The 23,664-nt window shown below is 40.8% G+C and overlaps 1 protein-coding gene across 2 annotated transcripts in view; it reads right to left on the minus strand.

The window, feature by feature from the left end:
• Positions 1 to 22,851, minus strand: part of RANBP9 (RAN binding protein 9) — a 41,769-nt gene extending 18,918 nt beyond the window's left edge. Inside the window, exons 1-3 of one of the 2 annotated variants that reach the window (XM_075083949.1) lie at positions 22,304 to 22,851; positions 13,895 to 14,006; positions 1,364 to 1,416 (exon numbers count right to left, since the gene is read on the minus strand). In XM_075083949.1, the coding sequence (XP_074940050.1) occupies positions 1,364 to 1,416; positions 13,895 to 14,006; positions 22,304 to 22,772 (634 nt within the window). In that variant the 5' untranslated portion in view covers positions 22,773 to 22,851. The remainder of the gene's footprint in view (positions 1 to 1,363; positions 1,417 to 13,894; positions 14,007 to 22,303) is intronic. The other variant, XM_075083948.1, reaches the window with a different exon arrangement.
• Positions 22,852 to 23,664: the final 813 nt, after the last annotated feature.

The following is a 23,664-nucleotide window of genomic DNA, read 5'->3' on the forward strand; positions in this document are numbered from 1 at the left end:
TCACAGCCAGCAGGCAAATAATTATGTGTGCAAGTATGATGCCATTTTTTGCAGGTTAAGAAGCTTCATATCATTACACTACTCCATGAAATTCACAGCAAGCAATTTTAGGCTAAGCTCATTTAAAAACACCTGTCCATACTCTCTGCAACTCAATACTGAACAAAAACACATCGAAAAAAGGAGTAAACTTTCAGGTCCCACAAAATCTTCCTGACAGATCTATTAAATGCCTATTCAAAAAGCATGACCTTTAACACAAATCACCAAATTTCATATATAGGTATATATGCACATTCTGACTATAAGAATTTATACTGACAACTCAAATTATTTTTAACAAGTAAAAGGTTGTGGGTTTATTCTTCTGTCAAGCTGCTGCCAACAGGTTAATTTGCAAGTATTTCCCATACTTAAGCCTTTAATCTGTATGATCGGTAGCTTCAGCTGGCACCACATTAACCATCCCTCAGTAAATTAAATACCCCAAATTACTGCAGTTACATTGATTAGTAGTATCTTTGATAATTATTTGCAATAAATCCTAAATCATACTCAAAATAAACTTTATGCCACCCACTAATAATTCATCACCCCCTAGCTGGGCTCACAGTGTAACTGGGACTTGCCATTATCATAAGGATCTCTACCAGAACATCTGGGTGAGAAAGTAACAATGCAAAAGAAAGAATACACATACTCTAAGGTCACATCAACATGATTTTATACTTGGGCTAATTTCAAAAAAATCAGTTGGGAGGGATTTTTTGCTTGGTTTTGTTTTTTTTACAATTAGAGATCTATTGAAAAACCAGAAAGTACACACATGCACACACAATACAGAGATACCACAGACAACTTAACAAGACAGTGTCCCTGACTAGGCAGGTCAACGGAACAGTCAAAACTTAAAACTATGCTACACATCCTTACTATTAAGGTTGGAAAGGTAACGGTACAGAAACTGACAGTAGGAAAGCTCACTCCATGTTTGACAAAGTTTTTATCATAGTAGTCATCTTTATTGCTAGAAATTCAGTTTACAGAGCAATGAAATCTATAGCTTCATTTTTATCAGGAAACATGGTGAAAATTAAGATGTATTTGTTTGCTAAAAAGTATCTGCACAATGTTATAAATAACACTAAGAGTTGAGGGAAGCAGTACAGGTGCAAAAGTGAACAGTGAAAGTTAAACTTTTTAGCTGCAAGCTTTACATAATTCCGAAAACAGATACAACACAGATGTCATGCTACACTCCCTGTTGCTTACCAGAACCTTCCCATCAAGGTCACGCATATTTTAGAAGACACAATCAACCAAAGTAACTCACTCATCAAACGTAATAAATACCAAAACATACCTGGTAGTCTGTTCATGTTCACACCCTGTGCTGAAAGCCCAATTCCCATGTAACTGTAAAAATGAAAGAATGAAAGAAATTTATATATGTATTTTTATAAGAGGCAGATATGTGGGATATTGCCAAGAAACACTATGCTGATTAATCATATACCAATTAAGCTGCTGAGAGGCCATTTAATAGTGGCTTAACAGCAAGGGAGCTGAGAAGTAATTCCTAGCATATACTGTTTAATACAGACAGTGTCTGTCCCTGCAGGAGGTAAGGACAACTTTCTGCTCTTTCAGACATTCTGGGTTATCAGTAGAGAATACTGATTTTATCCATGAAGTTTAAAGCATGAATGAATGAAGCCAAAGGCCATGCCTTATTTTGAAAGTAGAGGTAAAGCTATACACACAACAGTATCATCTTCAAGACACCTAATCATGTTTTGCAGACAATCTGGAATGAGTGATTTTACAGAATACATGCAAAACTGTGCACTAATTCAGCAGCAAAATGCATCCTTGCCCAGCACTTACAAAAAGATCACACTAAAACATTAAAAACCTGGATCATAGCGCAGAATGCCATCTTGAGAAACTTACCAGCAATGTTACTTAGCTGTTGGCAATCTGCTGGCAAACTAAAGAGGGAGAATATTCTTACTATACTAACCAGTAATCTTAAGTCTAAACCATCTATGGCTAGGGCAATAAAGTCCAAAGGTCAGCTTTACAAAAGGTAGTTATAGTAAAGTCAGTGTCCAGTACAATTGTTAACAATTTAACAGCAAATACTGGACAGTTGAAATGGATGACCTCCCCACCCCCAAATCACACTATCTGAAGTTAGTAAAATACATTTTGCTTCTGTTTCTTAAGCAGAAGTAATTTCATGACCAAAACAACAGGAATCCAAAAAGAAAAACAGCATAATGAGAAGCTAGGCTTTCACCAATTCCCCCCTGCCCAAAAATACATCAAATTCCCTTCATCAACTAAAGAAAGCATCCAAAAGTCACCTAAACCTAACACTTCCTAGTTTATCAAAGCATTCAAATAATTTCGACACTAGCTCAAATTTGTTTATTATTTCATGACAAATTTATGTTAACTAACTATGAAAAAAACATTCACCCATGCCAATGTTTAAGTCAATAAACATGACCTCTGTATTCCCGTCTCATAAAATGCAATTTTTAAGCAACTATTCTACTAGGAAGTACAGGTTAATCTGCTATTTTAAATACATTTCACACAGAATGAAACTGAGCAGCAAGTCTCAGAAGTCATTTGCTTAATTGTCTACTTGGCTTTCTGCTTTTTCTATTGATCACTTCCAACAGTTACCTTAACTGCTTCTACGTTTGATATTTAGAGAGCCCTCCTCTGATAATTTCTAATGTATGATACCATCTTCCTCTCCCTCCAACCTACCAGCATGAAATGGAACCTCAGAACCATATATAGCAGATATTACATTTAGAGATACTGAAGAGCTGAAGCAAAGGGCAACAAAGAAAAGGATTAGTCTTTGAGGCATTGCTAATTACATTACTGAGGCATCACTGCAGCAGAGTCAACAAAACAATTTTAAGTAAAAGCAACAAGTGGAAATCCCTTGATTCTGTCTTAAATAATAAAGGCAGAATTGTTATTAGCATAGTCTGGAGTTTGATGCATGAAAGATTCTCATGTAAAGACTGGAAATCTGTTATTGCAAAGCCTCCTGTTCAGGAGAATTTATTAAAGAAAGGAAGTTTATTTTTAAAAACAGTTTTAGATAAAGAACTTCAACTGCAAAAAGCCTTTCAACATGAGTCATTAAAAAATCCCAATCGAAGTTTCATTTCAGTGTTCTTATAGAAACAAGATTAAGGTTACACAAAAATGTAAAGTGGTAGACAGCAAATCATCATCTAGGTAACATTTTGGTACCACCTGTTTTTTCTTCCTCAGATATCGTATCTTCTCAGCCTCCTCTAACTCAGTAAGAATCGTAAACACAGACCCACTGTATTTAATACAGCTAGCAACAACTAGAAGGCACTAGGCACTGACACCATCTCAGTAATAATATGGATTTCAACAGTATATATTTTTCCCTGGGATTCACCTAAAACTACTTGGAACTTTAACACCATTTCATCAAGGAGACTTCATATTAACAGAAACTTAAGTAAAAGTAGATTAAAACATTTCAAATAATTAACACATTTACTATAGACATATTTCAAAAGAAAAAAGAAATATCTACAATTTATGGTTTGTGAGTTAAATTAAAAGCTCATCAATTAAGCTCATTTATTATTTGTTATACTTGATGGATAGCTAATCTCATGTTTGACTAGATATAGTACACTATAAATTGAGGGGGAAAACAGTACCACAACAGATAGGCTTTAGATGTTCTAAAATTCATCAACAGGAGTTGTATTTATGCCACACTACTACATGTAACTTCTGTTTCTTTTCCTGGCACCTGTAAGCTTGACAGGCTTAAAATGACACTTTTTGGTTTGTTTTTAGAGAAGCTTAGCCCATATTTAGGCCCAGAGTCATTGCAAAAATACTTGTTTCAGTGGGAGGAATCACATAAATTGTCCTGTTTGCTTCCTTAAGGTTCACATATCATGCGCCTCAATCAGGAGAACATCGGCGGAGTTATGCATTTAAGGTTCCCTTCCTGAGTCCATGATAAAAATGCAGGGCAGCACAACAAGCAGGCATGCTAGCACCCAGGTGCAATGCAGGCCCAGATTGTTCTCTGTCAGTTCACGATGTGTTTCCTGCTGTCCGGCCACATGAATGGGTTTGGTCTAGAAGATAGCCAGACAGGAAGAACAGGTCCGCTTAGACTAGGTCATGCCATAAGAGCAGCCCTGGGGAAACAGAGGCATCAACACCAGGAAGCAGCGTGCTCACTCCGACACACAGCACCTTCCAAAAATGGACATGACACAGCATGGTTTGAGAGGCTGAAGAGGGTGAATAATGGCATGGTTCTAATGCCACCTCCCTCATTGCTTCCCACTGTACCTGCGGATGGTGCCTCCACCTCAGCTCCCCACACGTAAACATCCCTGGCTGCTGCAGGGGGAGGACCATGTACCTAGCCTGATAGAGGAAGTAGTTTGGGACCCTTTTTATTAAGAAGCCCTTCTCTGAGCATTTCAGTCCCACTGGTTAATACTCATCACCTCACTGAAGCGCTCAAGTCTTACAGCAGCCCATAAAATTACAAACAACATGTAAAAGCACTCATGGAATACATTAAATCAACCCATGAGAGACTGAAATAAGACTTTGGCTGAAAACTGATGTGCAGCCAAGTTGGTATTAAGGACCAAGAACGCAAGCACAATCTTACGTACTCTTGATTTCTCATTTCAAATTGTATTTATTCTTGGTCCAGATCATTGAAGATATAGATTACCATTTTAGTGTCTCAGCACTTTTTTTTTTTTACATTTTACATTTTTACATTTTACAATTTACATTTACATTACAGTTTACATTTCGCAACTGCAAGTCATATAGAAGTTTTTATGAATACTACAAAACTACAGTTTAAAATTTGCTGAAGATTCAACTTTTTGCCACAAAGCGAAAGAAAAGTTGATGTCAAAAATACACATACTATGATACCTAATTTTTTTCCACTAACACAGACTGAAAAGCCTAGGCTTCTCTGCAGTGAACTGTATAAGAAGCAGCAAGCTCACAATAACTATTTTCTCCTCAAGTATCTTTTTCAGTTACAGAGATAAATCACATTTTTGCTGGAGCCTGAAGTTTCTACTTGGATGCCTGAACAGACTAAGTGTGAGAAATAAAAAGAACAGAAACAAATAGAAGGAAAAAATAGCAGTAAGAGATGGTACAGAACTGGAGACTGCTAAAACATAAGGAAAAAGAAAAAATCCCAGCAGTTCATATGAGAGATACTCAATCCTGACTTTTATTTGAAACTGTTCCGTTAGATCTTTTAGCCACTGTATTGAAGGTATATGGAATATCTTTCAATATTGAAGTTGATAATCAGAATTAGGTTAATTATATCCTATCCCACCCATTCCATAAAGAGGAATACAGAATCTCAAAAACTAGACCAAATCACAGGTATATCAGAAAGCTTACTTACTAGTGGCTAGATATAAATTTAAGTACTAAATAACCACTTTAAGTTAAAAAAAAATCAAACCAACAAGTATTCCATACTGTATTCGTGAAGACAAGTAAAATAATTTAGCATTATCTTTAAGTAATGAAAAAAGCTAATAGCCTCCCTACTACAGAGGGCTCATTAGCAACCTGCTATCTGCAGAGTCAAAATTCCTTCTGACTTTCACTGTGCCTACATGTTCTATTGAAGACAGTATAACCTGGGGAACAGCTACATCATGTTTCAAAATTCAAGCTCTTTCAACGAAAGTAAATGATCAACCTGGTATCTTATCACCTACATGCTATACATTTAAAGAAAGCAACTTCAGCCATATGGTGCTAAACCTCAGTTACCATAGTATCTGTGAGGAACCCAAGTCCAAGCACTAACAGATGTTTACGCCCATATATAAGGCAACTGAAAACATCCTAATGTGTCAAATGCACTGACTACTAAAAAAAGTAGAACTAACACTCTGGAGAAACTAGGCAATAGAACAGGTGCAGTTCATTTTACTATCAAGTTTGTATCTTAGAAAAGGGTACAAATAGAAAAAACTGCAACAGCTCTAAGAATTTTAAGACTAAATGATCTTCTAAAGGGCCTTCACAACTGATGTGCAAGGACATAAAAAGTCTGAACAATGTTCTCCTAGTTTTCTACACTGTCTTCACTGACACTATACTATAAGGTCAGAAATACAGCACACTAAAAAGGTATCTAAATTTTGTCTTTAATATAGTTACTCTGTAATAAACTTTGTAGGAATATGCTAAACCAAGATTCTTATTGTCTGCACAATCACAATCAGAAATGAGCTGTTAAATTTTTCTCTATTTAAATGTTTCAAAATATGCCATAAACGGTTTGAGTCTTTCATTTCAAATTGAAAACAAGTTTAATTTTATGGAATGTTTCCTTGGAAACAGTATTTTGAACATGATAAACCCAGGTTTCAGATAAATCCAGTTCTACACAGGGAGGAAAAACAAAAGTCAGTCAGGCAGTCATCTTGCATAGTCCTTGAAACTGTTATTCCTGCAACATTTTTCTTGTGATTCCTCTAACGTTCTTAGAAAGATTCTCATTTACCGACATCCATCCCTCTTTCTTTCTGACGTTGCACAATTTCATCTTGTGACACTTTTCCCTAAGCGCTAAAGCCTTTCTGAGGACCATACTGTCAGAAAAGACTAGCTGCACAGAAGTAATATAATTTAAGTCTATGCTGCAGTAAGATTATCAGCTATACGCTATATTTACGCAAATGAACCTCAAAGAAAGAAATAACTTAAAAGATTTTGCGAGTAGCAAGGACCAAGAAATTAAATATATTCTCTTAACTTTCTTTTTAAATTGGAAATCTTCATTTATAGAAGACAAAGAATTAAAACTCTCTTGTTCCAGTTCCACATACTTCTGACCAGTTAAACAGAAGCCTCAAATAATCCTCTTAACACATTTAGTTGCTGTTCATTTTTATCAAATGTCTGATCTCGTATACTCAGGTAAAAAAATAAATACTGCCACAGTTTAAGAAGAGAGATGCTTGCTGATTCATGACCCAATCTCTTCTTGCAGCTGCTGCAATGCAAATGAAGACACTAATGCAAGAAAGCCACTTCAGACTTTATCAGATTCTACTCTATACACAAGTACTCTGCTTATAATGCCGCAAGACATACTTATATGTAAATAAGAGACTGAAGTTTGCATGTTGTTGCTACAAATGCCTGTTATTGTAACAAAAAACTGCTGAGGACATATCAAAACTGTAAAAATACGCCTGAAGACTGCACAAAGCTTTTACATTAGATTAGCAGTGTACAATACAAACAAAACTGCAACTGACAAAGTTCCTTTTTTTATTGCTTTACACCTTTTTTGTGAACAAGAAAATGGGTATACTGGGTGCTAAAGGAAAAGCCAACTTACTGCAACAAACAATTTGCAACAGAAAGTATGGTTTCTGTTTAAAGAGTTACAGATCCATGCCCTAGAAGACAAGAAAGCATTTGTATTCACAAACATCACTCAAACGCACTAAAACAGCTCAGGCTACACCATAGGCATGAGTGTCATCATGAAAACTCAAACTTAATTCTCATGGTATTTTTGTTTTGGAGAGTTTTTCCTTTTTTTTTTTTCTTCACCCACTTCATCACATACACAACACACACTACAAGATACTGCCAAAACAAGAGATGACTGATTGTATGGCCAGTTTTTTAAAAACAGTCATAATTCAATAGGTGTCTAAAGCCTTATTAACGCTGATTTACCAAAAAGCATACTGATTACTTGTGTGAGTTGTTGTAGTAACATTTTGGTTTAGTGCAGAATATTCAGCAGGGTTTACACATACAATATAAAGCATTCCCATGAACATCTGCATCAGTACAACCATACCACAGACTAAATAACCATGCTCGCAGAAGTGTAAGCTAAGTGCTACCTGCTAGAAGACTAAAGCCTTTCTACACTTAGTTTTTGTTGGTTTTTTTTTTCCTTCTAGCTGGGTTACCACACCCAATTCTTGTATTCAGTGTTCTTTTTAGGGGGGAAAAAGCACATCTGCTTAGAGGGTTTTGCAGTTTAAACATATGTCTTCCTCAGGTGTTCTAAAAGCACTAAAGACTGTCTAGAAGACAATGGCATTACTATCATTTGCCCATTGCTAGTAATTGTATTTACAAATCAATGAATAAGATATCGACTGGACATAAATTCAAGACACCGAGGCTGAAGGCATTTTCCCCAGGAAAGAAACAGACAAAAAGTCTCTCCTGGTGAAAGATTTAAAAAACAAAAAAGCTATATTTAAACTAAAATTAAGTGGGCATAAGCTGGTACCATGACCAAAAGCAGCATTCCCATTCTGCCGGGCACAGATGCTCATTTCTGCACCACGTTCCCCTCTCTTTTGCTACCATAGCTACTTGTGAAGTGATACAAACAGACATACTGGGGAATGAATCTGGCTGAAAACTAACTCACTCTTGAGGTCAACTTCTGAAGACTGAGCTACCCACTTGGGTTTACCATGAAGCTGACACAGTTACAAATTGGGCATGGGAAGTGAACTCAATGAGTGTTCAGAGACTGCTTTTTCTTGTGGCCAAATCACCCCAAAGTCTTCAAACTACGCTTTAGAGTAAGAATTGCAAATATTCAAAAACCACTGCCCTGACTGGAAATGAAGAGATTCATTACAAGAACCAACAAGGCTTAGACTGAACTTCATGTAGAAATGGATAATCACTCAGTAAATCATACACACATAAGCTGTTTATAAAATAATGGAAGGCAGTTTGCTTCTGAAAGCCAGGTAGCCAGTGGATACCCCTGAGACAGCCCTCGGAAAGCGGACCCAGAGCATGATTATGCCCAGTACGGAATGCCAAAGAATGCAACCTGAGGTTATAGCAAAGCTCACAGACTCTCAGCTGGGAGAGATTATAGACAACTCTTCACCATTAAAGAAGGATGCCCATAACAACAGCATGAAGCTAGAGGACTTGTACTTCACAAACTATGACAGTATCACGCAAGTATCTTTATTTGTGTAAAAGAGGGAATTGTTAACTGGCATCTGAAATAAAATATTAACTGTGGTTCTGTAAGACAGACACGTTACCGCTTTACACAAAGCCAGAGGACTTAAATACATACAAGACTAGCACAACCGAACTCAGTAAAAAGCAGCATGAGAAAACTGAAATCAAGATTTGAGAAAGACTGGAAAAAGCCTCATTTGGATACACTTACCTAGCTAAGAGAATGGCCACCACGGTGGTAATTTTCGGAAAGTGAGTGGACACTATAAAATTATAAAACTTAGACTAAGGCTTACATCTCCAAATCACAAGAACGGGTCCATAGGACTTAGGACACCCTTGTTCATTCCCATTCCTAGACCACCAATGTAGTTCGCTTTAATTAAGTTCCTATTCTAGAAATGTAGATAAAACACACAGTTGTATGCAAAAGGCAACGCCATGGCTACCTCACCCCCTTGACTACTACATTAAGAAATTACAGACCAAAAACTACGTACATTACTTTTGGTTCTCTGATAGATCAATTACAAATGAGGGCTGTAGTAAGCGCTTACAAAGGTTTAATTTAAAGCTAAAACTATGTTTAGGTTCCCCAACCACATCAGAATTTTTGACAGTACTTGCTGCAATACTTTGCCTTAACTGACACATACATGTATTCATTTTTAAATTAACTGGAGATGTCAATAAAGATGCAGATATGATTTATTGCAGCTAATACTCCCCTTCCTACCATGCTTTCTAATCATCACCTTGGTACTGTTCCCCATACTTACACCCATTGCTCATCTACCTGTTATCATCTCCAATCACTCAAATCACTGTCCACAATGTTCCACATGAAGCCAAACAAAACAAAGCAAAACACAGTATAAAAGGAGAATGTAAATAGAGATCCTCTGACTGCAAAAGGAGTCATGAAATTAAGGAGGAAAACTGAAGAAATTAAAACCAGAAAATATTTACAAAGCAACATGACAGCTGGTTAGCCCTTTCAACAAGAATTTAAAAACATTTAAGATAATTATTTCATATATCTATACTGCAACAGCATATAAAAGATCTTAGAACTCTTTCTGCTGAACACCATTGCCATGATTTAACCCCAGCTGACAACTAAGCACCACACAGCTACTTGCTCGCTTGCTCACTCCCCCCACGGCAGGATAGGGGAGAGAATCAGAAGAGTAAAAGTGAGAAAACTCATGGGTTGAGATAAGGACAGTTTAATAGGTAAAGCAAAAGCTGCGCACACAAGCAAAGCAAAGCAAAACAAGGAATTCATTCACTACTTCCCATGGGCAGGCAGGTGTTCAGCCATCTTCAGGAAAGCAGGGCTTCATCATGCGCAATGGTTACTTGGGAAGGCAAAGGTCACCTCTCCAAACATCCTCCCCGCTTCCTTCCTTCTTCCCCCAGCTTTATATGCTGAGCATGATGTCATATAGTATGGAATATCCCTTTGGTCAGTTGGGGTCAGCTGTCCCAGCCGCGACCCCTCCCAGCTTCTTGTGCACCCCCATCCGGCTCACTGGCAGGGCAGCATGAGAAGCAGAAAAGGCCTTGGTTCTGCTGAGCAGTGCTTACACAGCAACAAAAACATCTCTGCATTATCAACACTGTTTTCAGTACAAATCCAAAACACAGCCCCATGCTAGCTACTATGGAGAAGATTAACTCTATCCCAGCCAAAACCAGCACAACTGTACAAATACCAAGACAGTTTTTGTTGGAATATTTCAAGCTTATTACTTTTATTAACCTTAATTCTCATTTCCCCTTTTCTCACCTGTTTCCATCAGTTGCTGCATGGCCCTATCACCCCTCACTGAGGTATGAAAAAGCAACTTCACTCATCTGCTCTGCAACAGCAACCTCCATACCCATTTCTCACTTCTGAGTAAGCCTGCTTTTGTGCTTTCTTCAATGTGTCCATAAAGCCTAGAAGTTGATCATCACGAACATCTGCAAAATTAACATATTATGCACCTTCAAATTCCTACTCAAGACTGTTACCGCTCCAAAATACATAAAGAATTTAATGACCTGTGCTGTTCTCGCACACAGACAGCTACAACAAACCATGCTGGAAGCCACGCCATACCCATGCCCTATACTAAAAAGAGCTGTGCTCCTTCAGAGGAAGAGAATAATCTTTGTGATTGCCCAGCAACTTTGAGATACACGAGATCATATTCCAGGAGCAGCGACATCAAGTGTTACAGCAGGACAAAAAAAGAAATCTCCTAGACTAGGTTTTCAGTAAATGTTTTTGATGATTTGAGGCAAGTCCTGTTAAGCAGAGGACACAAGCAAGAATGCTGTTAGACTTGCCCATATAGTACATGGACTAACTACTTTAAGCTGCGTTTATTAAAAAAAATAAAGGTAAGTAGTAAAGGCTACTACCAAAGGGAACTCCGAATAAACACCACTAAATTATCCACTGACATTCATTAAAGTTGAAAGCCTTCCTTACTTCAGCTTGCAGATAGATATCTGAGTTGCCTCAGGTAGTCTAGGATTTATTTTAAACAGTACTACACAATATAGCTGTGGTGTTTCCACAGTTAGGCTCAGGTTTGAGAATAGACGCTTTTGCAACAGTAAGGCTTTTTAACTGACCCTGTTAGTTACACGCCGGTCCCCTACAGATATGGTCTTCGTGAACTCTGTTCCCGTTACCAGATGCCAAGAAGAAGAAAAAAAATTATAAAAATTTACCTAGAGCAGGCCAGGTGAAACAACAGGCAATGAGAAAGAACTAATAAATCCTATCAGACACAAGCTGCTTTCTGTAGACCTACTTATACACTTCTGCATTAAATTCCACAGTTTACTTATAAAACTAATTATTTTGAACACAGCGTAATATTGAGCTGTAAGAGATTCACACTGCATCTAGTCAAAGACCTCTTGGACGTGAAAACAGGGTCTAGAGGTACACACATTACATTCAGTGAGGCTCCACATGTCAACTCCTGCTCTTTATCATCTAAGCTAGACTTGGCTTTGGCTCTGTTCACAGTATTTCCCAGCATCCATACTATCTTATAGAATGAAAAAAAATTAACATCTCAGCTCATTATGCAGCTAACGTTTCATAAAGTAATACTAAAATAAGGTCAGAAGGCTGAAGCAAGGACAAGGCAGTATGTATTATCAGTAACTGAAAAAAGTAACTCTGGTTTTTTTAAGCAATCTCAGCAGGCACCTTCACAAGTCTTAGCTATGTACACAGCACAAAACCATATAAATGACAAAACCTTGAAACACTTTACCCAGAGATAGTTCTTCTGTAGGATACTTTCTACTTCTGTAGGATTGCCCTGAGTGGCCTACTAAATTAGAAATTATTAAAAAGCAACACAAAGAGGTCTAAGGTAAAGTGTTTCCAAAAAAGCTAGCTTCCAAACTAAGCAGGCATAAGTACATTTCAGGAACAGACATGTGCATCACTAGCAAATCGCAGGAAGAACCTCTCCTTAACTGACAGCAGCAGGCCAATTTTTAAACGGGATTGAAAAAAAACCCACAAAAGGTGTTCCTAAAATTGATGTCAAAACATTACTTGAAACACTAATTTCTATCATCTCAATTTAAAAATAATTAGGTCTTCATAGTGTGACAAAAGCAACTACAGACATGAGTTTTTCATAGCAAAGAAATCTCCCAGGGATAACTTTCAGGAACAGAACCTATAACAAACTCATAAATGCCCCTACAAGGCAGGAGCAGTACTGAGAGTCTATTCTTTCAAAATATGTCTATATAATACTATAAGAAAAACAAAGAAGTTTGGCTTACAGAAGGCTTACAGAACACTGGGAAAATTAAAGAAAAAACTGCAGCAAGAGAGACAAAGAAAAGACAAAGGTACTGAATTTTATCCAAAGAGCAATGACATAAATCTTGAGAAAAGAACTATTTTCACAACAGGATATAAGCATCTGCAACATGCTTGTTACAGTACCTAGGACATGGACATTCAATCCTGACTAGAACCTTGAGGAGGAACCGCAGTATATACTCCAGCATATTGGAAAGCAGTATTGCTTATGCAGTCCTACACAGGCAACATGATCAATCCCTCAGGATTAAAACACACCCTCTACCAAAAGCAGTGAAAGATGAAAAGGAATTAAAGTGGTCTGGCGAAGATGTCACTGGCACTTCATGACTTTCCCAGGTGAGATTCTATCCACCTCAGTAGACTGAAAATCATGGTATCACCTGTGCTTCAACAGATTCCTAATTCAGGTGGATTCTCAGAAGCAGCAGCTGCACTCACTCATCAACTCTTGTTCTTTCCATAGGGTGACAAATTCCCAAGCACCTATTCAGAATATTCTCTTTTATTCTTAGTACTTACTGTTCACCGACAAGTAGCCTTAAGAATAACTTTCCATCTTAAAATTGATACAAAATCCATGAAAAAATTGCACTGAGGAGGTAAGTTGGTCTGCTGCACACCCTAAAAAACTGCCTAAAAGTTACGTGAAGGTCTGTAAAGCCATAAAGTCAAAAACCAACACCCGTAAAGGTAGGAGCAGGATCAGAACATTCAAACCCTAACTTCTCTGTCAAGAGAAAATGAGAAAATGCTGTTATGGTATTTATCGTGTACACTGATTTGTGGACAATAAATACCACAATCAACTCCCTTAAAACAACCAAATATCAGAGTTCAACTCATGAATATGGAATCAAGCTACATAGAAAGTGGTAAAATACAGAAATAAGTTTTGATACCAAAAACAGCTGCTGATGATGTGAGACAGTATTTCAAGTAGTAATTAATAATGCACTCAATGCTTACCCATCTCTTCCCTTACTGACAATTTTAACTTCGAAATAGTATATGCCACAGGCTGCAGGTATTGGATGCGTAGCTCGAACAGAAGCAGCATCTTTTGGAGTTTTTCCATGACCTGAAAAACAATGGCATTCAAAACACAACAAAAACCATATTTTAGATAATTGCAGAAGATGATTCAAAGGTATACATACCAACTACTCCAAACAGAAGGGTTATGTAATGAGCAAACAATATAAAATATTCTTATCAGCCTCACTTTTATGCTAGAGTATTTTCTTCCAACATTAAGCTTTCATTGTAGGCATCTGCAATGCAACTACGCATGCTATGAGAAATACGAAAAGGTTCTACAATTACTTGAAGGGCAACTAGAAAAAAGTTTCACCGCAGTAACATATTGACAAAAGCCCACCTGGGTTTGAAAGAACTGTATGATTTCTCAAATGCACAAGGCTTACCCATTTTTACAGACTGAAATGTGATACAACAGTTTAACGCTTAGTGCTTCTGAATCTTGAAGTTTTTTAAGATATTTTAGTGTCCTTCAAAATAAACATCAGTCATTATATAGAAAGTACAATTCATAATTCATCTCCGTGATCTGGATGTTATTTCAGGACAGCATTAAGTATTACAGCCTGCAACTGTGCTAGTGCAGCTCCCATTCCTTTTTCTTATAAGGCTCACTATGTATCAGCTCTGCCACAAGAAGAACACCCAATGCCACCTCTTGTCTACTTAGGGATTTTCAACCTAAACTGGAGAGCCACTTGCACTACGCTGAGACTAACTCTTCTGAATGCATCACCCTCTTCACAGTACTTTGCTCCAAAGGCAACCTGGAAGCAGGCTTCTGGCCAGATGATTTGTTTTAGCAGCAACCTGTTCAAGCAAGCTTGGTCTCTCCCAGGCACAACAAAATCCCTCAATTATTGCGTGAAAGTCACGCGCGGGGTCACAGGATGTAGTTTAAAAAAACAGAAGAGCAAGGTGGACAGTATATTGGATCCTGACAAGAGGTATTTCAGTAAGATGGCAACCCAGAACAGATTGTCCTTGCCACAGGAATAATTCACACAAATCCCGTGCCCACTCTCTGTGTGGATCTGAGGCATGATGAAAAGAGATGACTGTTTTGAGCGTGCTGTACAAATCACTTGGGCTGCAGCACTCCTGCTGTCATCTCCAGTCCAGACAGGGAGGCCTACTGCACCTGCATAGCAATTGATCTGCTTATGCCAAAATAAAAAAGTTACACTCCTTCCAGTGACATTAGCACTGGAATTATTGCTCAGGCACAGATTAATCATGTCTCACACGCAGCAAGTCAGGTCATACAGCAAGGAAGAAACTGCAGGAAAACTACAGCATAGCCAGCCAGAAAGATCAGGCACAGCTGACCAACGCTACTGAACCTCTATCCACAGAGCCCTCTAGTGTAAATGAGGATAAAACAATAAAACGCTTATCTGCCTGTAGAGCTAGCACCAACCATCTCTTCCCAAATGGCATACGCTCAGTCATGGAGAACTCTCAGTTTCACCACGGCCACGTTTGCCTCCAAAACTTTGCTGGCACGGCATGAATTCTTTGTTCACTGAGATTAGATTTAACCTACAAAGTCTTTCTGATGTAACTAGTTCATCTCAGTGTGTTACTACCTTAAAGCAACTAGCAAACTATCTTGCTTTTCTGGGTGCAAATGCATTGCTCACTTCAATATGCCATTACTAAACATTTTATATATAGATCCTTCAATCACCTCACAGGTTTTACAATATTAAGCTTATTACCTACCTTCTAGATGTTGTTTTCAGGAGCATCATATGAGGAAAAAACAGTAATTTACTCCTCCATACACAAGACAGCAGACATGTTTTATTGTTCACCACTTTTAAGTTATTTCGTCAGGCTGTGTCAACCAAGGTAATAACCAGGTACATAACCTTAGAGCTTCCATAGGTTTGCTTGGTTTTCAAGTGCTGGTACCTCACTATGTAGCTACTATAAATGGGATTATCATTCCTAAGTACGCAGAAATCCCTCAGCTAAAAGGTGCCCAAAACTTTACGGGCAGAACATTAAAATCCTGAGAGATGCCTTAAATTCAGATAGCTCTGATTAAATGATGTATTACTTGGGCAGGGGTGGGAAGGGGGACAACGGGAAGGAAAGACACTTTCTTTTTAAATGTCCTTAGGTTTTTACTTTAAAATAGACTGCAAAGAAGTTCCCTTGGTTACTCTATGCACTTGACAATCTGTGTAGTTTCAGTCTGAGTCAGTCTCCTTATTTGGGCAAGTCTTCCACATAGAAGACTAAACTAGTAGGAACTAGCCAAATATTATTGAAAATGTACATCTATTACCCAGCAGACTTTGTTTTGTGAAATCACAGCCTAAGCGTTTGGAAACAAGACCAATTTAAGGTATTCTTAGCACCTCTTCCTGCAACCAGTCCCCTTCTCCCACCACCTCCCCAATCCAGGCAGCTATTGACATACCATGAACCAGACTGATGAACTGATCGGACTTTAAGAAACCCACCAGATTTTTTTAAGCAGCAGATCAGTTCTCCGACCCAGTTCACAACACAGCCACACACAGCTGTCACACTGCAAATAAGAGGTCGACACAGGGGCAGAAGTAACAGGATACCTTACCAGTATTGCCAAACAGTTCATGTGGTGAAGCAACATGCTTGGGGAAGTCAGTGCCCAAAACTACTTTCATCCAATTAAAACAAAAGACACCCTGAATTTAGAACTGTTTTCCTTTTAATATAATCTCCTGTGAATCCCATTTTATTACTTGCTGCTTTTACTTGTACCTACATACAGTTATTATTTCTAACAGCAAATTTGACAGCACCAAGCAGGTAATTACCTTCAAATATTCCAAATACCTCCCCATTGTCTCAACGTGCTAGTCCAGACCTTCAGTACTACCAAGCTACGCTGGATCATGTGAGGACTCAAGAGATACTAGTTATAAGCCAGCTTTCAAACAAGAAGGAGGCTCTTCACAGAGCAGGTAGCTGAACTGCAAAATTTCTTACCAAAGGGTATTTCATAGATGCTAGTGTTTAAGTAGACCCTGGGCCACCTTCTAGAACAGAAATAAACTAAAAATACACTTTCAGCTCAGGATGCCCTTCAGCTTAAAATGGCTAGCAACTGAAACGGGAAAACACAGATACACCAGATATACCCAGCATGGTTTTGGATTTTTCCATAGGCACTCACTTATGGCCACTGTCACTGATGGGACATGGAGCGGAGTGGCCCAATAGCTTGACATTATGTACTGCTGCCACGTTCTTTGGTAACCTGAATCCCCACTTCCTTGCCTGCGAATAAAAAGGAACTTTGACATCTAACTCTTCTGGATTGGAGGTTCCAAATGCCTGAAGATCGCATGAACACTGCCCTGTGTTCCCTAAAACAGACCTCTTTCAGAGTCGCAAGTTATAGCTGAAGTATTTAAAACAATACTTAAGTGTGTATTATTTAACACTAAAATTTAACCATTTTCAGCATTAAAAAGAGAATTCTGCAAACAGACACATTGGGGCAGAGAAGGGAAAAGAGCTGTACAAAGCTTGAACTTTACACCATAAACCAGATCATAGGTAAGTTCCATTACCAGAACTGTTTTCGATTGGGCTTTTAATGAAAGTGTTTAACAACCATACTTAAGGAGTAAAACTTTATTTTTTAAGCATTCACACTGATGATTTTTACTAAAAGTAGTATCATTGGTCCTTTAGCAAAATTAAATTGAAATCAATCTAAATTTAAACTCCATCTACTTGAAAAAAGCCAATTCAGATAAAACCATATTTGGAGAAGCCATTTCAGCTTTCAAAAACATAACCTTTGAACTTAAAGTGTGTAATGCATACGCATCAAATAGTGCAAAAGAAGTCTGTGGGACTGTCTACCTAGACAAAAGTAAGCCGTTTTATACAGTTTAAATCCTTACATGAAGTTTACATAAGCTGAACTGCAGTCATTTCCAACAGGTGGTTCAATGACATGCTCACACTGCCAAAAATAATCAAGACCTAATCTTCTGTTGAATTCATTAGGAAAGTTTCACTGAGACAAGAAAAAAAAAAAAAAAGACATGCGCAAATTTCTGATTTTACTTCAACTTTTTCCCCAGTTTAAAAAAGCAAGACATCTCAGAGCTACAAAGGTGTCCAAAACAGGCATACTGTACTGTATTGAATGTACTTCAAGTGTTTTCTACCAGAAAAACTGGCACCATCCTTCTATCACTGAATGACAACATAGAACTATTACTATAGAATCCTCTTCTGTTTGTTATAGAAATTGGGATGCATAGTTTGCACTGAAAAATAAAATTGTTTTTGTTTTTTTTTTTTTTTTTTAGTTTGGCACTAGAGAGAGTTCAAAGGCAACTGCATTGTAAATAAATGCCTGGCTAAGATTTCCGGGCCTGCAATACATTAGAAAAGTTCACGCCATGGCAGCTTACTCAAAATTGCATAACTTTCCTCAGCTTTTTTTGGACAATCGTCACAAGACCAACTTAAGTGAAGTTACTATAGGACTTTCCATAATTTTAGCACTAGGGATTTAGTCTGTTTACCTAATTCTGTATATAGTTTCTTTCACGTTTACAATCTGCCTTGAATCTGTATTTTTATCTCCTTATACTACATTGCATAGGTCATTATCTGCTGGAAACCAAACTTGTCCATCTAGTGGAACATTCATATTACATACAGCATTTATGACACCCCTGTTTTTCAACAGATCCATGTGTTAATTCTGAATATTCTACAAATATGTAGGAAGATTTTTAAAGATGTCTTACCCTAATAGCTACATATTTTGTGCGGTAACTGCTTTACATGCAGCATACACTTGCCTGAACCCTTATGCTTTCTTTATCACTTACCTACAGCTCAGAGCTGTTAATATTGCAGTGAAGTGAAAAATGACGTTTTTTCCAATACTGTTTTTCATGTCTCACTTAGATATACCATCAACAACAGTCACTAGGACAGCATTAGCTTTCTATCAGCTTGCACAGCTAACTGGCAACAACACAGAAATGTACGTTTGTCCATCTAAAAAATACCCTTGGGTATAGCCTTTAATATATTAGAGTATCGGTGATGCCAACATATTTGTATTTCATATCCAGATTTTGACAAAGCTTCCTAACCAAGGGTCAGAATTTGTAGAAGTATAACAGAATAGCTCACTGGGGAAAGGAATAAGCCTGTTCTGGTAAACAACATGGCAGTCAATGCATCTTCCCTTCAACCACCTCCCCATGTATGCCTTCCTTTTCTAAGTAACACTGATTCTGAGAGAGGATACAAAAGAGCACTGACCCCCGGGTTTTGTTAACCCCCCCAAAATTTAAAGAGCTGTCATCCTGATGCTAGACTGTACTCCTTTAAACCTCCACCGTTGATCAATGCCTGGTTTTGTGGCAGTTTTGATTTTTAAGCACTCTCTAGGGTGCTGGCAAAAAGCTTCAGGTCCAGAAACGCAGTACAGAAAGCATCGCAGCTGCAATGGGTAGAAAGAGACATCTACTGCAGCTCATGTTTCCATACAAGTTGTCCACTGGTATGCAAAAAAATGAAAGGAATCTTTGAAATTACATAGAGGACCATCATTCCTCTCACAAACCAAGTAAACAAAAATAGCACTGCTCACAATACATCAGCACATTAAAATTATGAAGCTGGTTATACGAAAAAGTAACTTCGATTTTGCTCTGGTTGTTCCCCCCACCATTTTTTCCAGAGGTAAGTATCCCCAGCACATCCAGGGTCGAAGGAAAGCACTGATGTTACTGCTTTCTGCCTCCTATCGGTCACAGACAGGAGGAAATTACTCCAGAAAACAGTTCTACAAACAGAAATCTACAGTGGCAGCAGAGAAAGCTTAAGTATACAAGGTACCTATACTACAGTAACAGAAAATAGTAAGAATTGCTTTTGATTACTTGTTTCTGTGAATAGATCCGTTTTCTCTCCTTTCCCTATTTTGGGGATCTTCGTCCATGCTCAATGTGCGATACAAATTTTCTTTCACCAGAAACATCTACCATTCTTTCACGACTATCTGGATAACTGCAGAAGCACTGACAGTGCCAATATTCCACAAGAAGATACTTTGAATGCTTTCTTTTGAGACTCCTATTTGCAGCTGATATGTAGAAACAACTTTTGACAGTGCTAAGCACATTCTTACTTGCTATCTTCCCTTATTTTCCTCACTGAACCTCCTCATTTTCTTCCCTGAAGGATCTAGGAGGGAGAAAAAGCAGATGTTTTAGTCTTTTTTTTTTTTGCCCCTCCAGATCTCAGGCAGGAATGCCCTGATAGCACTCATTGCTTGGCCCAGTTAGCAACTGCAGGTGCCAGACAGGAAACATACACATGGGGCTGCCCTAGGAGCCACCTTCCTGAAATCACCAGCAAGAAAAGATGGGCCAGTTAAGAGGCCATTCACTCCCATTAGCAGTTAGGAGAAAGAAGGGTATACATGTTATATCGGCACCTGTCCTTTTCACAGTCCTCTGGGCTCACCTAGGAGCTCTTCAACCTTCATCACTCACTATTACTTACGAGCTAAAGTAAAGGTATTTTATTATTATAACCTACTCACTGTGCTTTATGACTTCTGGTAAAGTATCCACAGCATTTCCTACGATACCTATACTTCAGAAACATGCTGAGCCTCTTGTAATTTCTTTGAGGTAATGCATTTCTTTTTTTAATGCTAAGACAAAGGAGAGAAGCAAGGAAAACCAAGGATAGCACAGAGAAAGTTTGAAAATATACTTCTACAATTACACTCACAGAGCAGGGAGGTTCCATCTCTAAATTCTACTTCACAAGCAAAAAGAGTTGGTCAAAGCAAAACACACCAGCAGAAGGACCTAATGGCCATAAGGCTATGATCATCTTATAAGGGAAAAAAAACCACTCAAACCAACCCGCCACCACTAAGCACTAGAAAATACAAAACACTTCTAAAAATACAAGGTCATAAAACACTGAACAAAAGCCAGGAAATTCAGAGTTGAGTATTAAATAACATGTCCTTAAATCACTCAGTGCCTCCCAGAAACCTGCTCTACAGTCATCATCCTCCTTTATTATCTTTGTATGGTGCATTAAACTTACCATTTTTAACAGACTATTTTGTATTTAATAATAAAGCCTCTCTATTAAAAAAAGCCTCCAAGAGTACATTTAATCCTTTCATGGCAGCCAAATCCTGCCATGTGTTTGTGTTGCCTTTTTCCTTCTCCGATTAAACAGTAACATGTTTATCGAGATTTCACTTGAATTTCTCCACTGTAAACTCTGAGAAAGGGTAATTGCAAGGTTGGGTTTTTCCCCTCCCATTACGTTCATCTGACTACAGACTGACAAAAGATCCAGCTGTTCACAGCCAACTCAGAAGTGCTTTTGAATCCACAACACTTCGACTTTAGGACTTGGGCCTAGAACACCAGATGTGTCTGTGTTTTCAGGTCAGAGCGTAAACTTATGTTTCCAGGTTTTATGACATTTCATAACGATCAACACAAGTTTTTTCTTCTGTATCCTCTTCCTGATTTATACAAACTCATACCCCGATTTTCACCTTTTCCTTGAAAACCGGTGACTTTAACTATGAAACGGCTAGGCAGAAAGTTATAAAGTCACCTTTTATTAACGTAAGTCCTATTGTCACTGCTTCCCCCAAATCACCCTTTAGTCTGTACAATAGTTAGGCAAGACTATTGCCAGTGACTTTAATGTCATTTTTCATAGTTTAAAAATAAACCGTGTTTTTCTGTTTTCCCCTCCCGTCATTTCCGTGTTTAATAGCTTAACGCTTGCTGCTTTTAACGCCATTTAACCCTTGCTCTTCTCGAGAGAAAAAAAAAAGCAGCCACTTCTTTCCTCGCTCATTACCATAAACAGGACACGTCACGCCGATTCTCCTTTATTCTCCTGCCTCGGACTCAAACCTTCTGGTGATACCTGAGCCCTCGGAGGAGGTCTCCGAGTTTACATAATGCCCACTCCAGAAGCACACGGCGGCGGGGGCGGCCCCTTGCCCCCCCTCCCCCGCCCCGCACCGTGACTGAACCGGGAGGGGGAGGGGGAAGGAGAAAATAAAGCCGAAATACAGAAAACTAGACACTTCCCTCCAGGCTGAGGGCAATGTGGGGGATCAGGAAAGGTAGAAGGAAAAGAAAGAAAGAGGAGCGTGTGTTATTTCCTGTTATTGTTACTCCTGCGCCCACCGCCGGGCGGGGAGAGGGGGGGGGTCGGGCCGCCGCTCCCCGCCGTGCAGCCCCCGGCCCAAGGGGGCCCCACCGGGACGGGGTAGGGGTCGCGGCGGCCTGGGCCGGCCCTCACCTTTGTAGTGTACCCGCAGGTTGTTCTGGGAGAGGCCGATGTAACTGAATTTGTCCTTCGGGCTCCAGGAGCGGGGCAACGGCGTCTCCTGCTCGTCCACGGCCGGGTACAGCCTCTTCAGGCGCCGCTTCAGTTCCTTCTCTTGCTCGTTCAGGGCCGGGTCGCCGTGCGGGAACGGCGCCGGGGCGCTGGTGCCACCGCCGCCGCCGGTATTGCTGCTCCCCGCCGGCAGGCCCAGCGCCGCGCCGGTACCGCCGCCCGCCGTCGCCGCGGGCCCGCTGCCGCCGGCGGCGGGTGGCGGCGGCGCAGCGGTGGCCGGCGGCGGCGGCGGGTGGAGCAAGAGCGCGGCGGCCGGCGCGGGGCCCGGGCTGGCGGCGGCAGCGGAGGGGACCCCCGGCGCCGGCGGGGGAGCGGCGGCCGCCAAGGGGAGCTGCGGCGGTGGCGGCTGTTGTTGCTGTTGCCCGGACATCCCGGCTCCGGCCTCGGCCTCCTCCTCCTCCTCCGCCGCCGCCGCCGCCACCACCACCACCTCCTCCTCCTCCTCCTCCTCCTCCTCCTCCTCCCGCGGTCGCGACTGTCACCGGACGGGCCCGGGGCGGAGCGACGGGCAGGCCCGGGCGCTGCGGAGCGAGGCGGCCGCCGGCGGGTCTGGCCGGCGGGTCACCCCCAACCTGAGCGTCTCGGAAGGGGGCGGGGTGGAGGTTTGGGGGGGAGGGGGGCGGCGGCGATGACGGCGGCGGCGGCGCGGGGGGCGGCGGGGCCGCGCCGGGCGGAGGGAGGGAGCGAGCGAGCGAGCGAGGCGCGGAGAGCGGCGGCGCCGGGCGGAAGCGAGGCGGGCGGAGAGCGCGCGCCAGGCGCCGCGGCAGGGCTGACTCGCGTCCCCCCACCCTCCTCCCGTCTCGCTCGCGCGCGCGCGCGCGCTCTGTCCGGCTCCGGGCGCGAGGCGCCTCCGTGCGTCTCCCAGTCAGCTGAGCCCAAGGCCGCCCCTTCTTTCTCCTCCCCTTCCTCCTCCCTCCCGCGCTCGCGACGGCGGGGAGAAGGGGCGGGGCCTCCGCCCCTCGGCAGGCGCGAGGACGGGCGCTTGGGGCGCGCCGAGGCGCGAGGGCGGTGGAGCAACGCTGAGGGGAAGTGAAGGGAGGGAGGTGGCGATCTGTGCTGCCATCGGTGATGGCGGGCGGAGAAAATGGATGGCGACAGGCCGGTGTCGCGGCTGGGGTGGCTGTGAGGCCGGCTCCTGTCAGGCCCCGGCCCGCACTGGGGTAAGGGGGAGGTGACCCCGGGAGCGGCCTGCGGGAGGGGGGAGAGCTTGGGGATGCCTCGGCTGAGGAGGGCAGAGGGAGCAGAGTGGTGTTGCTGGGGGA

This window comes from Phalacrocorax aristotelis, chromosome 2 (assembly GCF_949628215.1).
Source record: "Phalacrocorax aristotelis chromosome 2, bGulAri2.1, whole genome shotgun sequence".
Taxonomy (NCBI): Eukaryota; Metazoa; Chordata; class Aves; order Suliformes; family Phalacrocoracidae; genus Phalacrocorax; species Phalacrocorax aristotelis.